General features: G+C 45.3%; 2 protein-coding genes across 2 annotated transcripts in view; one reads left to right on the top strand and one right to left on the bottom strand.

The window, feature by feature from the left end:
• Positions 1-11498, top strand: part of COG3 (component of oligomeric golgi complex 3) — a gene marked incomplete at its 3' end in the record, with an annotated part of 54468 nt that extends 42970 nt beyond the window's left edge. The window contains exon 23 of the mRNA XM_084235985.1: positions 11343-11498. Coding sequence (XP_084092111.1) covers positions 11343-11498 — 156 coding nt within the window. The remainder of the gene's footprint in view (positions 1-11342) is intronic.
• Positions 11499-12225: 727 nt separating this feature from the next.
• The window catches only part of ERICH6B (glutamate rich 6B), a gene marked incomplete at both ends in the record, with an annotated part of 48017 nt that continues 44623 nt past the window's right edge, over positions 12226-15619 (bottom strand). The window contains 2 exons of the mRNA XM_084235984.1: positions 12226-12492; positions 15112-15337. Coding sequence (XP_084092110.1) covers positions 12226-12492; positions 15112-15337 — 493 coding nt within the window. The remainder of the gene's footprint in view (positions 12493-15111; positions 15338-15619) is intronic.

Here is a 15619-nt window from a genome sequence, read left to right as displayed (position 1 = left end):
TCTCTTGGTTATTTACTTAGGTAAATATCCCACCAGCACAGCTCATATGGGTTATATTTTTAAAAGATATCTGTGACAGTTCTAGGGTTATATAGTCAACAGTTATTTTCTGTATGTTTGTAACATTAACTTGAAAGTATTTATGTTTACTTTTAATATTGTAATATTTTTAATGCTTTTAATGTTTTAATGTTTGCTTTTAATGTTTTGATTTGGTTTTGTAAATTATGTAAAATATATAGTTCAAGTTGGAATTACAGAACAAGATAAATTTGGAGAAGTTGTCCTTTTCTGTTGCCTCCAGCCTTTCCCTCTTTGTCTTTATAAATAACAATTTTTTGCTATTGGATTCTCTTTCCTTTTAAAAAAAAAAGATAGGGGAATTACATGTTTGTATTTAAATGGGGGAAATCCAAAGAGGGTAAAAGTGATACTGGAAAAATGTCTTGACTGGAGAAGGAGGCTCAAGAGTAGTTAGAGGGTGGAGGCTTTGGTAGGTACATGAGGGGCTCAGTTGTGGTGGAAGGAGTATTCAGGCCACTGTGTAGTAAGGTGTGGAGATGATGGAAGCTCTCATCTGACTGCTTCACACTTGTTAGTTACTCAAGAAGCATGGTTGTCTCTGAATGTGAAGTGTTAAAGATTTGAGGAAGACTCAGTTGAATTTAGCAGTTTTGAATCTAAAAGAAACCACACAATGTAGTTGTCTATTTCCCCCTCCTCCAAGTTGTAGTTAGTTGCATGAATATAGATGTAGGGTAGCTGGAGAGTTGTGAAATACAAGGCTGTGATTTTGCCAGGAAGTTACATGGGAGAGGAGTGTGGGGACCGGGGACTTATTTTTTTAAGCAAGGGAGAGATTATAACTACTGCCATGATAAGCAGATGAGCAACATTAAGGCAAGAGAGCATGAAAGTAGGAGGATTCATGGATTGAAGGTCTTGGTAGAGTTAAACAATTGTTGGAATTAGAGTATGAGAGGAAGATGAACTGGAAAGATAAGTTATGGTGACCAAAGAGCGAGATGTTTGGCAATAAAATTATGTAGGGGGTGTAGTTAGAGGTAAGGATAAGGGCTGGGGTAGCCCGTGGAATGTGTAGTTGAAAAATCAGATCAGTGGGGGAAAGGAATCACAGCATTGAAAAGCATCATCGATCTGGGTGTTGAAATCATCAAGAATTCCTGCAGGAATAGTTCTAGAAAAGAGTGCTTGTGCTTGAGATCTTCAAGGTATGCAGGGCTGGCTCATGGCCAAGAGATTATAGGTGGCTGCAGGGAGGACAAAGCATATGGCCTGATATCCTGAAGACACTGGGGGAGGTGTGAGGTTGGAAGAGGATGGTGAGAAGAGACTTTAAGAATCAGAGAGGACTCTCATCTCATCTCCTGGCCCAGTAGTTCCATCACTTGAGAATGCTGCAGGGGAGACTTATCCTCAGGTGGTAGCCGGGATTCAGCTAGGGTAGGAAGGTTCAGAAAACTGGCTGAGGAGAGAGGGGATTTTGCTGATGACTGACTGTAGGTCCAGGGAGCACAGCGGAAGGGCTACAGGAGTTCAGAGGGGTTGACTTTGAGGTTGGAAAAGAGCCTTGTGGGTCATAGAATCAGTAGGTAAGAAATGACTTGGGGTCCTGGGCTTCTTGTGCTTCTTCTTCATGGATAAAGGCATAAGAGTGGTGTGCTGGAGGAAGCAAGAATATTCAGTTCCTGGGTTCCCACTTGACTTCTGTCAGTGAGATATATGTTTGTGTGTGTGGTTGTATATATGTCTATAACTTAAGTTTCACAGCAACTAATTACCTGCATTATATGGAATTATATGAAATTCAATTGCTTTACTTTGCTTCTTTTCCCTGTTCTCTTGTTTTGTTCAAAATATGCTGGTTAAGAACCACTGAATTATTTTCATGATGTACCAAACGGGTTGCAGCCTAGCAGTTTGAAAAACACTAATAGAGATATATTTAATAACCATTAACATTTTCTAGATAATAGTAATTGGTATTATTGACTTCAGATTGCTGCCAAGCATTGTTCTAAGTAGTTGACATATATGATCTTATTTAATTGTCACTTTGACCCCACTCTATCTGCCACATTTTACAGGTGAAGAAACCGTGGCCCTGAGAGTTTAAGTCACTTGGCCAAGGGGTGCGACAAGTATCTTGTATTCTGATTCTGTCAGTTTTTCCTATAGGGGCTTTCTGGTTTACTGTCATTTTCTATCCTATTTCAAATTTTCTTAGAAATAAAATGTTTGTAGCCTATTTTCTAGAGATTCAATAATAGTACATTTTTGTTACTTAATTTCAGATTTACAGAAAAAATACAAGAATGGTAATGCTATTACGCCCCATTTGCTTTATTACCATTGCTTCTTCTCCCACCCCTTCTTCCCAGCACTCTTTTAAGTCATTTCATAGAATGTTAGGAGCTATAGTGCCCTTCTACTTGGAATAGTTCAGTGTGTGTGTTTCCTAAGGACAGGGGATTCTATGCACAGTCTCAGTAGTGTCCTTTACAGATGTTTTCTTCCAGTCCAGGATTTAGTCCTGGTGCCAGTTGTCATTGTCACATTCTTCAGTTATTTTTAAACTGGGGCAGCTATGCCGCCTTTTTTGGCTCTTTTGACTTTGCTGAGACAATTATTTTATAGACTGTCCCTCAATTTGGTGTTGACTAATTCTTCATAGTTGGATTCAAGGTTTGTATTTTTGGCAGGAAAAAGACTGAGGTCATTTTGTGTCTCCCACTGAAGTGCAAATTTATAAAAGAGATTAGTGGGTGATTATTTTGATTACCAAAACAGTTTGTAAGGTATAGAAGGGTTCACTGCCAGGTTCATTGACCTGCAAGTCTTAAGGGCCTGGGCTATAGATATGAGATTGCAGACTGGCAGGAACTATTTCTTTGTCACCCCTTCCTTTACAGAGTGGGCAGGGCATACCCGGGTCAGAGTTAGTATGTGAGCCTAAAATTCACTTAAAGAATTCAGCTTACCTGTAATTCATCCCAAAACACAGTGAGCAGAAAAGGGTGAAATTGATGTTTTAGCTCTATTTCTGTCCCTTGTCAGTGTTGGCATGTATATTTTTCTGTTGTTCTCATTGGATTTTATGTGAGTTGAGGGCCTAGGTGTGGTGATAGTTGAAACTGTCCGCAGGCAATTATGTTAATCCAAGAAGGACTAATAGAGCCTTTTATTTTGCTTTTCAGCTGAACCTCATACTATCAGCTTCTAAATAACCAGGCCAGTCAGGTTGTGGGTGTAAATGGTCTGTCTGGTAAGAGCGACCTGAGAAGTCTGCAGCCTGCAGGACACTGAGAAATCGTACGTGGGAGTGTCCCTGAGAACCACACACGCGTGCTGCTCAATGGTGTCTGCAAAATGAAATATAAGCAAAGTGTTAAAAGATTTGTGTTTCTCTTTTAAAAACATCAAAATGCCAAAGATTAATCTCTGAATGGTGATAACTGCCTCATTTAATGGAAGTTCTTAAGAGGCAGCTATGGTGGGCACACAATGAAATGGTTCTTAGCAGATGATAAGCAGTGAAAATAGATTACTGAGTAGTGCAAAGAAGAACATTTGGAAATATAGCTCATTAGAAAGCTTGTAAGAGTAGTATTTGTCCAAACGTGAAACAGTGCATCACTTTTAACCACTGAGCATTCCATAAGGACTGTTTTTTACTTCCAGAAATGTTACTTCTAGACTCTATTTAATGTAATGTTTCTCCAATCCCTTTGAAGTTTAGTTTGGAGTAGATAGGGTACTTCTGAGAACACATTCTGCTTGCTTGGGAATTCAGAGTGTTATCTTTTTGTTTGTTTGATGTAAGGTGGTTTCAAGATGCAAGGACCTCATGTAAGGTGCCAGTGTCTGTTCATCTTGAATTGCCACGGTACAAAATGGAAGGTGCGAAAAAAAAAAAAAAAAAACAAAAAACAAAATGGAAGGTGCGAAAGCAGGGAGCTGCAGCCTCCTCATAATAGATATGAGTAGTATCTTTAATGAGAATCTTCATGGTATAGTAGTTGGTGTTTGTGAGCAGGAAGTACCAATGAAGGGTTCTTAAATCTGGCACATAGGAGACCTGATGAATAGTGTACCTCCTGCATGAAGGTTAGGGTTTCCAGCCTCCTGAACACTGCCTTCGGTTTTCGTAGTCCTTTCAGAAGTGAACACCTCATGTCCTGTGTAATCAGTAGCTGCTGTGTCCCAATCTTGTGGATCTCTAACCCTGCTACAGTAGAGTACATTTTACTAACAAAGACATGGAGGGTGGAGACTGCCCACCCCTTCAAGCCTACCACACTATCAGGGATCATTAAATACATTATTAAAAGTCATAAACATATGACTTTTCCAACAAATATCTATTTCGTGATTGGATTGGTTTTGCTTCTGGTATTATAGTAAATGTCTGCTTTTCGGGTCAAAAGAAATTTTGAGTATTTAAAACACTAGTTTAGAGATGGAACGCTGGTGAGGGTTCTGGAATGTCGCCAGCAGTCCTTCGTGATGCATCGGTGACTTACTCATTGTCTCCGATGTTGTGACATTTCTCTTCCCCTTCAGGCAGGCTTCAGTGGTATGTAAGTAGGTTACATATCCTGACATCTGTCATTTTAAACAGGTCACTTGTTTTTCAACTCAATTTAAATTGGTAATGGGTGTTGCTGGATGGAGCTTACACTCGATATTTTGGGAAGGTAGAAAGTAAAGATTGTCCATATTCATTATTTGACATGAAATGAATGAATTAGAAGGATGGTGTTTACTTCCACTTGCTATTTTAAATACATGTTTAATGAAATAAACTGTAAAATATTGAGTTTTGTGTATTATATGTACATTTGATATTTTAATAGCCTTTCCAAAGAAATGAGGGCATGATTATTGTATAATCTGTGACTGATTTAATTTGATGTACAGAGCAGAGTATGTTCTTAAGGATAAAAATATTTGACAGCGCTCCTTGTGTTTTGAGTCTGTTATTTCTGAAACACTGAAATACCTTACAAAGCTGAGTGATAGTGATCCAGGTCGTTTGCTAAATGATCATTTGTTTAAATCTGTACAGTTCAAGTGTTTACTTCTACAAAGAGTGTATATACTTTCAAATAATTAATTTAAAAATGCTTTATATTATTTGACTAGAAATTATTGTTTTTAATAAATGTGAATTTTTAAAAAAATAAAGATTTTTGCTTCCTACTGTGTGTCTGTTTACACTTGTGGATTCTTTCTAACATTTTTTACTGAAATTTTTATTGAGATAATTTGTAAGAAGTAATACAGAGGGATCCCTTGAATTTTTACTCAGCTTCTCCCAATCTTAACATTTTACGAAACTGTAATAGCATCCCAAGCAGGAGGTTGATGTGGATACGTTCCACCAATCTTAATCAACCTTCCCCAACTTTATTTGTACTGTGTTGATTCTTCTGGCAAGATATATTTTGGAAAGACATTTCTGAAGCATCTTTTTTCTTTGTTTGCAAAACTGCCAGTTTCTTGAGCACTGTCAACCAACTGTTTGTATAGTTGTGTTGAAAGTTAGTAGTAGGGCCTCCTCCCCTGGTGGTGCAGCAGTTGAGCGCTGAGCTGCGAAGCTGCCCGCAGCCTCTGCAGCGCTGGTTTGATCTACGGCCGCCGGCGAGGGTCCCACATGGCACGACAGACCTCTCCTGCCGCGCCCACTGTTCCCCTCAGCAGTGTATTTCGTCGTCAGTCTGCCTGTTCTGTTCCCCGCTCTGGTGAATTCTCTCACCCTCCCGTACTTCTGACTGTACCTAGTGCTTGTATAAATAAATAAATAAATAAATCTTAAAAAAAAAAAAAGTTAGTAGTAGTAGCAATAACAACAAATTGGTATCTTCCCTGTGGTGTAACATCGTATCTTTAAATTCTCGTCAGCCATTACCTTCCAAGTAAGAATAGTCAACTTTAGTTTTTGAAAAGGGACCATTTAAAAAAACATTTATTTATATATATTTTACATCACTGTTCATTTTTGTACAATGTTTTCGTTCTCCTCTCAGGTGTCGTCCCTGTAAAATTCCCACCACCAGTTCACCTGTGCACCATCACCATAGTCCCTTGTGCCCTTCCTTCCCGATTTGATCCTTCTCCCTCCCCTCTCCTGCAGAATGTCGCTGATTTAGAGTTGCCTGTTAATTTTTGTTTATTATTACTTTTTTCTTGATCCCTTCTTTGGTTCCCCTATATTTCTCCTATAAGTGAAACCATCTGTATTTTTTTCTTTTTCCTTCTGGCTTATTTCACTGAGTATAATCGAAAAGGGACCATTGTTTAAAGTTACTTCCGCGGCAAGAGGAACTTCATCGCTTCTTGCTGGAGGACTTTTTTCCTGGTAGTGGCTCTTCCACTTACCTATCTTCTTTTTCTCAGTATCCCGTCCTGGCAAAAAGGAAGCAGCTTCTAGATTCTTGGTCTGGTGGCATCCTTTCAACAGTAACCACACAGATGGTCCCCCACTTTACGATGCTTCAACTGAACAATTTCCAACTTGGTGTGATAGCACCATGTACTTTGAGCTTCGATTTTTTTTCCCTGGCTAATAACAGGTGGTGGTATGTTCCCTCATCCAGCCAGCCACACTGCTCATCCTGTATACCTATCAAGATCCTCGAGTGCAATCAATAGAAGGCATCACATCTAACTTGAACAGGAAAGGACTTTATTGGAGGGAAGTGGAGAAGTTGGGGGACAGGCCAGAGAATGGAAGACCAGAGGGATGACAACAGGAGTCATCATTTTTCTCTCCAAAGCAAATACTCAGACTCCACATCTGTGACAGATCCTGGACTGGGCACCACTGTGACTGCTTCATCTTTGGCCAAGCTAACTTCCCATAGTTGTGTGTGTGGTGGGGGAGGGGGTGGAGGTGGCGGAGGAAGAGGGAAATGTTTCATTCCTTTTTTTTTTTTTAGATTTATTTATTTATTTAAACAAGCACTGGGTACAGTCAGAATCGCGGGAGGGTAAGAGAATTCACCAGAGCCAGAGCGGGGAGCAGAACAGGCAGAAGGACCGAAGCACACTGCTGAGGGGAGCAGCGGGCGGCAGGAGAGGTCTGCGCGCCATGTGGGACCCTCCTCTGGTGGCCGGGGAGCAGCTGGGGATTGAACCTGCGCTGCAGAGGCTGCGGGCAGCTTCACAACCCAGCGCTCAACCGCTGTGCCACCGGGGTGGCCCGAAATGTTCCATTCTTTAACTGAATGCCAGAACAGGGAGGAGGATTCTCTGTGCCAGTCATCAATTTTTTACCTTGTTTTCAAATTCCAGAACTGTACCCTAAGAACATTTCCCCTTTGATGCAGTGTTAGACTGTGGGGCTCTGCAGATGCACCTCAAAGCATAGGGAAAAGGGGTGTCTCTCTGGTGTGTTTGTTTTTCCCTCAGTGTTTCAGCTGTCAGCAAGGTGTGGGGATCTAGTGACTCTTCAGCTTTCCTGGTATCCCAGTGGGAAGCTTCTCGTGAACCAGCTTCTACACCCTTGTGGCCACTCCCTGTGTACCAGCTCCAGCTCCCTGGCACCTCAGTGACCTTCCCCACCAGCCAGCCCCTGCCTGCTGCCTTCAGTCACACCTTGCAGCAAGGTGTGAATGACTGGTAGGGGCTTTTAGGGTAAATGAAGATGCTCAGGCTTCTATGCTGCTAGCATCTATGGCTATCACCTGGGGCCTTGAATTCAGGAGGCGCTTGGGAGCCTGGGCGTAGGGTACTCATGCCTGATGGTGGGCACCTGAGTATGGTGTGGGCATGCGTAAGTGGGCACAACTGAGCCTGGAGGCCGAGGCTATAAGGGCAGCGTCATTTTTCCTGTCCCACTCAGACAGGAAAAATGGCTCCTGCAGAAGAGCTAGAGAGGACAATGACTACAGAGGCGGGGCCAGGAGAGAACACTAGAGAGCCCAAAGAGAGAAGCGTACAGATTCACGGGGTGCTGTGAGCCTGGCCCCCTGGCCTCCCTGCCTTGCCAGCCTTACAGGCTGGCCCCACAACACTTGGCATAGAAAGAGCATTAAAGCCTGAAAAATACACTGAGGGCTCCAGGTTTCTCCTTTATCATCTGCCTGAATGGATAGAGAACCTGCCCTGTGCCTGCAGGCTTGGCACTACAGGGCTCTTTGAGGGGAGGGAGGGAGAGAGCAAGGGAGAAAGCGCTGCAGCTTACATTGCTTCCCTGTCTTTCTTGGCGTTCTTTTAGTTCCCTTTTGGTATTAACTTGTGAATAATTTATATTACATTTTCCCTGTTCAAATTACTGCTGTGGTTTCTGTGTCTTGACCCTGGGTGATCCAACCTCTTTGCTTCTGCAGTGGGAGGCAGGGCACTGGTGCCCATTGATAAATACTCACAAGGGCTAATTCTTCCATAAAGGAAGGGGCCCGGGGCTTGCAACCGAAAGAGAATATAGTCGGCTAACAGCCCCAGATGCCTGCTCTCTCAGGTCTCTGCACAGACCTTCCCCTCTCTGGGGGGGGCCAGCATGAATCCCACCCCCACCCTCACTTCACTTCTTCAGCTCAGCTCCTCGGGCGCCTCCAAGAGACTTGCTGCAACCCTCCCCCATGTGATTGCTCTGCTGCTACTGTGCTGCTTTACAAAGCAATCATTTATTTTGCTGTTTGCCTCACGAATCCCTACTCTTTAGCCTTCTGAGGGGAGACTGCTTTTTCTTTTCTCCTCAGAGGGCCCTCGGCACATGGAGGGCGCTTGGTGTGTACATGCTGCTTGGTCTAATTAGTTACAAAGGAATCACCTTTGCTGTGGGCAAGTGAAGAGGCCCCCTTGTGTGTGACCAGATAGGTTGGTATTAATAAACAGCACAACTTAATTCGTTTTCACTTAGGGAGAAGTGCCTGTCTAGTCATTGAAAATAATGAGTCGGAGAATTTGTCTCCTGGGAGAAGGGGAGGACCTGGGAGGGCCAGAGGTGTCAGGCAGAGAGTGTTATGGTCCAAGTTGTGTCCCACAACTTGTTGAAATCCTAACCCCCAGAATGTTACCTTGTTTGGAAATAAGATTGTTGTAGGTGTAGTTCAGATAGGGTCATACTGGAGGATAGATGGACCCCAATCCAGTGTAACGGGTGGCCTTATAAAAAAGGGGAAATTTGGGGCCTCCCTGGTGGCACAAGGGGTTGGAATGCAGCCTGTGAAGCTGTCTGCAGCCTCTGCAGCACGAGTTCCATCCCCAGCTGGCCAGGGAGCAACCCACATGGTGCAGCTTGGTACCTCTCCTGCCTCGCCCGCTGTTCCCCTCAGCAGTGTATTTCAGTCAGTCTGCCTGTTCTGTTCCCCACTCTGTCTCTGGTGAATCCTCTCACCACCAGCACCTCTAGCCTGTATCCCAGTTCTTATGTGCATCAATGGATAAATCTTTTTTTTAAAAAGGGGAAATTTGACACAGATGCACACACAGAGGGCACCAAATGAAACTTGGCAGGATGCCACGAGCCAAGTGTTTTGCCAGCAAGCACAGGACAGGCTCACTATCGATTTAGGCAGATGGATAAAGGAGAGTTTGGAGCCCTCAGTGGATTTTTCAAGTTTTAATGCTTTCTCAGAGAACCAGGCACACAGGCACACCAGGCTGGCATGCAGGGAGGCAGGCTCGGGCCGGACAGGGGACTGCTGGGAGGCAGGCAGTCAACTGAGCCTCCCAGCTCCCCACAAATCTCTATGCTTTTTCTCTGGGCTCTGGCATTCTCTCATGGTCTTGCCTCTTCTGTAGTCACTTGTCCTCTTGTGGCTGTCTCTCATCTCTGAGTGGTGCTGCCCTCATATCTCCGACCTCTAGGCTCAGGCATGCACACTTATTGCAAGTGTGCCCACCCATGCTTCAGGTGTCCACAATCAGGCACGTGTGCTCCACGCCCATGCTCCCAAGCACCTTTGCATTAAGGCTGCAGGTAATAGCCACAGAGGCTAGTGGCGTAGAACTGATCAATTCATTTATCCCCCACCAAGGAACTACCACTATATGTGAGAGGGGCTTAGAACAGCCTTCCCTAGCACCTCCAGACTGAAACCCCTGATCTTGGACTTCTAGAGAACTATAAGAGTCTCATTCTAGTGACCTTGGTAGACCAGTCATTTCTGTCTTTTAAACCACCCAGTTTGTGGTCCTTTGTTGCAGTAACCCCAGAAAACTAATATAGAGAATGGGGTACGGACTTGTGTTGTTCCTGGCCTTCTGGTTGGCTCCTTTTGTTTTCTGCCCGGTCTGTGAGGCATTAATGTTCCTTATGAAAATAGCCCTTGAATATTTCGTTATTGTGTTCAGCTTTTCATGACAGAGCAGCAGTTACAAGAGAAACTGGAAAGCTATTGTTTTCATGTGCGATCTTTTTAAATATTGGTAACAAAATATATTTAAATGGGGGTTGACCAAACAAAAGGCCTCTGCAAGGCTACCTGTTTACAACCTCTGCATTAGTGGAATAGTGTTTTCAGGTGTTACAGGAGGAGGATGATCAGGAAGAGGAATTGGCTGCTAGTAACAAGAGCCCACATCTAAGCACTGAGCTCTCCTGTAAGCATCACTTAGGAAATGTGTGTTCGGTGACTGTCCTCCTGTGACAGAGGAGGAAACTGAGTCACAGAGGGGCTCACTACCTTGCCCACAGTTAGAAGCGGTGATGCCAAGAACCCAGTCCAGGGCTGTGTGAATATAGACACACACGCCTTCCGCTCCACAGCAGTCTCCATCCTGCCTGGTGAGGAGAAACATCGGGGCTGGTTCTGAGAAGCTGCTGAGGACTTGTCGCCCAGACGGACTGAGAAACTTTTGTCTCTAGTGCCTGCTAAGTGCATGTACGTTAAACAGACATGGAGAACTAACGGGGCATGCTAAAACAGGGAGGTTGGCTGGTAAAGGACCACTGCTTCCACAGTGGTTATCAGTGTCATTTGTGGTTCGTGACCTTGCAACAAAGTAGCTGTTGTTTTAACTGATAACATTGCCAACAAGGTGTGACCTTCAAATAATGGAAGTGACTGTGTAATGCTCTGCCACTCGCTACTCCAGTCCCACTCAGCTGCTCAGTTGTCCTGGTTTGGTTAGGTGATGACAAGACTTTGAGGTTGGCTGTGGGCAGCTCAAGGTCAACAAGAGAGCAGGGTCTCATAGACAGGGGCCTGGTGTCTCCTAGCAGGGAATGGATAATTGTGAGGGTGAACTGGGAAGAAGGTGTTTTAGATTCTATGTTGGTTTAAGCTGCAATGAGGTAGTCATGGGAAGTTTGCATGGTACCAGGGTTGTATAAAAAGCACGCTGTCCAACTCTCATATCCTCTTTTCTAGAAACTATTGCCTCTCCCCATACTTGGGCATCAGCTGGGCACCGTGTTTACAAGACATCACCTACCCTCCCCTATCACACTGGAGTGCATCAACAGATCAGTCAGAGACCACTGGGGTCTTTTGAAAACCCCTGAACTGAAAGACAAAGCCACATGAACTGAAATGCATAGAAAATGTCTTTAGAACAAGACAATTGTTAATAGAGATGAGAAAGAAAGTCCTCCTGGCTTCTGGAGGCCTTCCATGCAGTAGATCAGATGCATCCTCCATTCAGACCACACATTTCTCATCTTGCTTTACCTACTTGAGTTGGGTGCTGTTACCAACTCAAGACCCAACCCAAAGGGTCCCATCTCTTGGAGGGGATTAAGTTAGGACCTTTGATCTTCCCTCTGGCTCCTGATTGAGGCCTGATACAGGCTGGTTTTGGTTTGCCGTTGTTTCCCTCTGCTCTGGCATGGGTGGAAGAGGGGGTTTTGTGATGAGGCCAGGATTAATAAGAACCTCCCGAGGTATTATTTCTAGACCCATTTTACAGAGGAGGAAATTGAGGCGTACGCTACTTGCTCAAGATGACACAGCCAGCAATTTTCTGAGCTAGACTTTGAGACAGTCTGGTTTAGGTCAACCATGTGCAGGAAGGCTGCTAAAGGACTTTTGTGTTCAAGTGACCAGCAGACATGCCCAGGACAGGTATGCAGATATTGACATGTATTGCCTACTGAAATAACTTGCTTGTAATGCTGTCATGTCACAGCTGATTTTTAGGTCTTTTTGTGCTCAGCCACACATTTTGTAGGCCTCCTGAAAACACCCTCCTTTTTTTTAAACCAAGGAACTGTGACAAATTTCAAACCAACTCTCAAAAGACTGGTGCTCCCGACTACTTATTCCGAATCATCCGCCTGTTGCTGGAGAAATCCTTGGACCATTTGGTGGATGAGACATTAGATCCTTTCCTCAGAAACTCGTCATTCTCTAGCAAGATGCTGGTGACATTGATGAAGCTTTCCAAATCAGAGATGGTCAGGATGTTTAGGATCTTGCTCATTTTTCCCAGAAGGACCTGGATCTTCTGAACCCTTGAATCTATTTCCACCTCTAGGATTGTTTTCTTCTCCATTTCACTTAAAATCTCTGGGGGTATGAACTGTAGGAATTCATGGAAAACTAGGTAAGGATAAACAGGCCCAAGTACTGTGCTTACTCCACCCGCACCCCCCTGTCTGTGATCGAGTCTTAGAAACTTCACTCTTGGGGCATAAATGTGTGGGCCCAGCTCCTTTCTGCTGCTGCCCAAACATGCCTGTTCCTTTCTGCTGCTGCCCAAACATGCCTGTGCCTGTGGCCACCCTTGTCTGACCCCAAATGAAAGGGTTACCAGCTCTTGGGCCCTGCTGCTGTGCCCTCGTGGTGGCTTCTGGATTCTCCCCTTCCATGGGGGGAGACCGAGGCCCTGCGACAGCCAGAGACTGTCTGCAGCATCTGCCTATCAGCCCCACTTCCACATTGGTCTCCTTGGCGTGTGTCTCGGTTTTGGTGGCATGAGGCACCACTGTGGAGAGGCCACCTCTAGGACAACTGCTGCTTTGGTTTGTTCCTTGCAGAAGGCCAAGCCAGGGCATCCCTGGAGGTGGGTAATAACGAAGGATAAACCAATATATTCTATTTCTATGAGGTAACCAGCTTATGAAATGTGTTCACACATTGCATCCTATTTAAGCCTATGCTGTGTCTGTTTTACAGAGAACAACAGGCTCAAAGAGAGCAAGAGTTCAGCCTGCTGTCATGCAGGGACGGCAGAAGGCAGGCGTGGGATGGTGTAGTTCTTCCAGGGCAGCCCAGCTGCGGCCTGGCCAGACCCTGCTGACTCGTCACAATTACACAGATGTGCTGCACTTGGGGCCCACGTGCTAGGGTCACAGCTCCTCCCTGGCTGTCGCCCATAGTGTCCCTTCACCCATCCTTTCTGTGTGCCTACTTCCTCTCCTGGCCCTCCGTGAATCCCCTGTCATTCAAAGGTTTGGTGGCCCTGGCCTTGAGGCTGTCTCCACCCTAGCTGCCCCCACTTAGCTGCACTGTTGTGTGGAGGGACAAATGGGTGCTGGGAGAGGTAGGGTGATTCCTCTTTACTGGCTGCTGCTCTGGGCTATCCAGGGTAGGTAAGGGGGTTGGGATGTCAATTTTCAGCTTGTAAAATGACTGGGCTGGGCCTCCCCTGGTGGTGCAGTGGTTGAGCACTGGGCTGCGAAGCTGCCCACAGCCTCTGCAGCGCCGGTTCGATCCCCAGCCACTGGCGAGGGTCCCACATGGCGTGACAGACGTCTCCGGCCACGCCCGCTGCTCCCTTCAGCAGTGTATTTCCTCAGTCTGCCTGTTCTGTTCCCCACTTGACTCTGGTGAATTCTCTCACCCTCCCACGCTTCTGACTGTACCCAGTGCTTGTATAAATAAATAAATATTAAAAAAAAAAATAAAATGACTGGGCTGTCAGGCCGGGTAATCTTGGGTGACCAGCTATCCAGGTCTGCTCAGAACTTTCCTAGTTTTAAAAAGTCCCGTGTTCTGGGAAATCCTCAGTCCTGGGAAAATTGGTTTGAATATTTGGTCACCCTAAATCTACCATGCTGCTCCTCTCCTTTCAAATCATAATCAGATAGCTTAATTTTGCCAGAATCTTCTGTTGGGCTGCTTACTCTAGCAACTTAGTTTTCTGCCTTCCTTATCTACCTGGTGCCATTTCCATCTGTCTAGAATAGGGGACAGGGAAGGGGAGCTGAGGCAAGAATAGGATCTTGTCTGGGTCTTAGTGGGGGGACCAAAGACATCTGTAGTCCTCTTCTTGACTCTGGTCCTTAGAAAGGGGCTCAAGAGCCCATTTTCCTGCTTATAGTCAGAACAACCGGGTCCAGACTAGCCATTTTTTTGGTTCCCCCCTAAAATATGTCTAGGTCCTATTTTCCAGTACCTGGGAATGTAATTTTATTTAGAAATGTGGATTTCACAGATGAATTTGGTTAAGGATCCCAGGATGTGGTCATCCTGGACCTTGGGTAGCCCTAAATCCAATGGTTGGTGTCCTTATGAGAGAAAGAGAGACTGAGACACAGAGAAGCTCTGTGAAGATGGAGGCAGAGAGTGGAGCAGCCACAAGCTAAAGAACCCCTGGAACCACAAGATGCTGAGACAGGCCTGGATGGAGTCTCCCTTAGAGTTTTTGGAAGGAATGAGGCCCTGCTGACACCTTGATTTCAGACTTCTCACCTTCAGAGCTGAGAGAATAAATTTCTGTCATTCTTAGCTACCAGGTTGTTTCAGCCTGAGAATATGAATACACCTCTGCAGCTTTCTTGTCTAGGTTAAACAGAGTGCCTGGAACTCCAGGTTGCCATTTGTTTTGAGTGTGTTTGGGGAGAGAGAAGAAGACCCCAACCACGGGGCTGGGGACACAGATTTCTCCTTGTTTCTGGCCCTGCCACCTGACTGGCCTGCCACATTTGAGTTTCAGGTAAGAAAATGCATGTGACCATCTTTGTTTGTCTGGCTCTTGGTCAAGCTATTTGAGGCTGATCCTCTCCTCAGAGCCTAGTGCCTTTGTTATACAAATGCCTTTGTATACAGTCAGGCATCAGGTCCATGAAGGTTTCCTGCTGTTGGAGTTGTGAAGAATGCAGTGTGGAGGCCTGTGGCGTGGACCAGTCCCAGCCAGCAGTGACCTGAGGGCAGGTGGATGCCTTCCTGGCAAAGGTGTGGGGAGTTGAGACCTTACCTTGTACTTGGTGCCCAGGTTTAAATAAATCCTCTGTGCTTGGTGGGTGAAGCAGAGCTTGATATTATCCTGGCTTCTTATTTGTACCTTGATGTACTTGTTGATTTCCAAGGAGATGGAGCAGAATGGGGGTGCGTGGACATGGATGCTCAGGTTCCACCAGTTCCAGGCCTTCTGGAATTTGCCTTTGGGGAAGTAGTAGCCCAGGTTCTGACTCAGGCTCAACCTAGAACAAGAGGGTGTCAGGCGGCCACAGTGCTCGGCTCCAGGGATGAGGATCCCTGCCTCTCCTGGGGCAGAGCAGGCCTCTCCTCATCCTCCCTCCCTGGTCTTTCTCTCCTTTACCCACAAACTAGCCCACAGGGTCTTGCCAGGTGCGAGGAGTTGCAACAAGGAAGGCAAACTCAAAACTAGGCATAACCCTTCAGCCATGGCTGGGTCTGAGTTCAGTCTTCTTGTGCTGGCTCCCCAATCCTGCTGTCTCCCTTCAGTTTCTGGGTCACATGTG

Source organism: Talpa europaea (assembly GCF_964194135.1).
Source record: "Talpa europaea genome assembly, chromosome: 6".
In the NCBI taxonomy this organism is placed as follows: Eukaryota; Metazoa; Chordata; class Mammalia; order Eulipotyphla; family Talpidae; genus Talpa; species Talpa europaea.
This window is presented reverse-complemented; position numbering and strand designations above follow the sequence as displayed.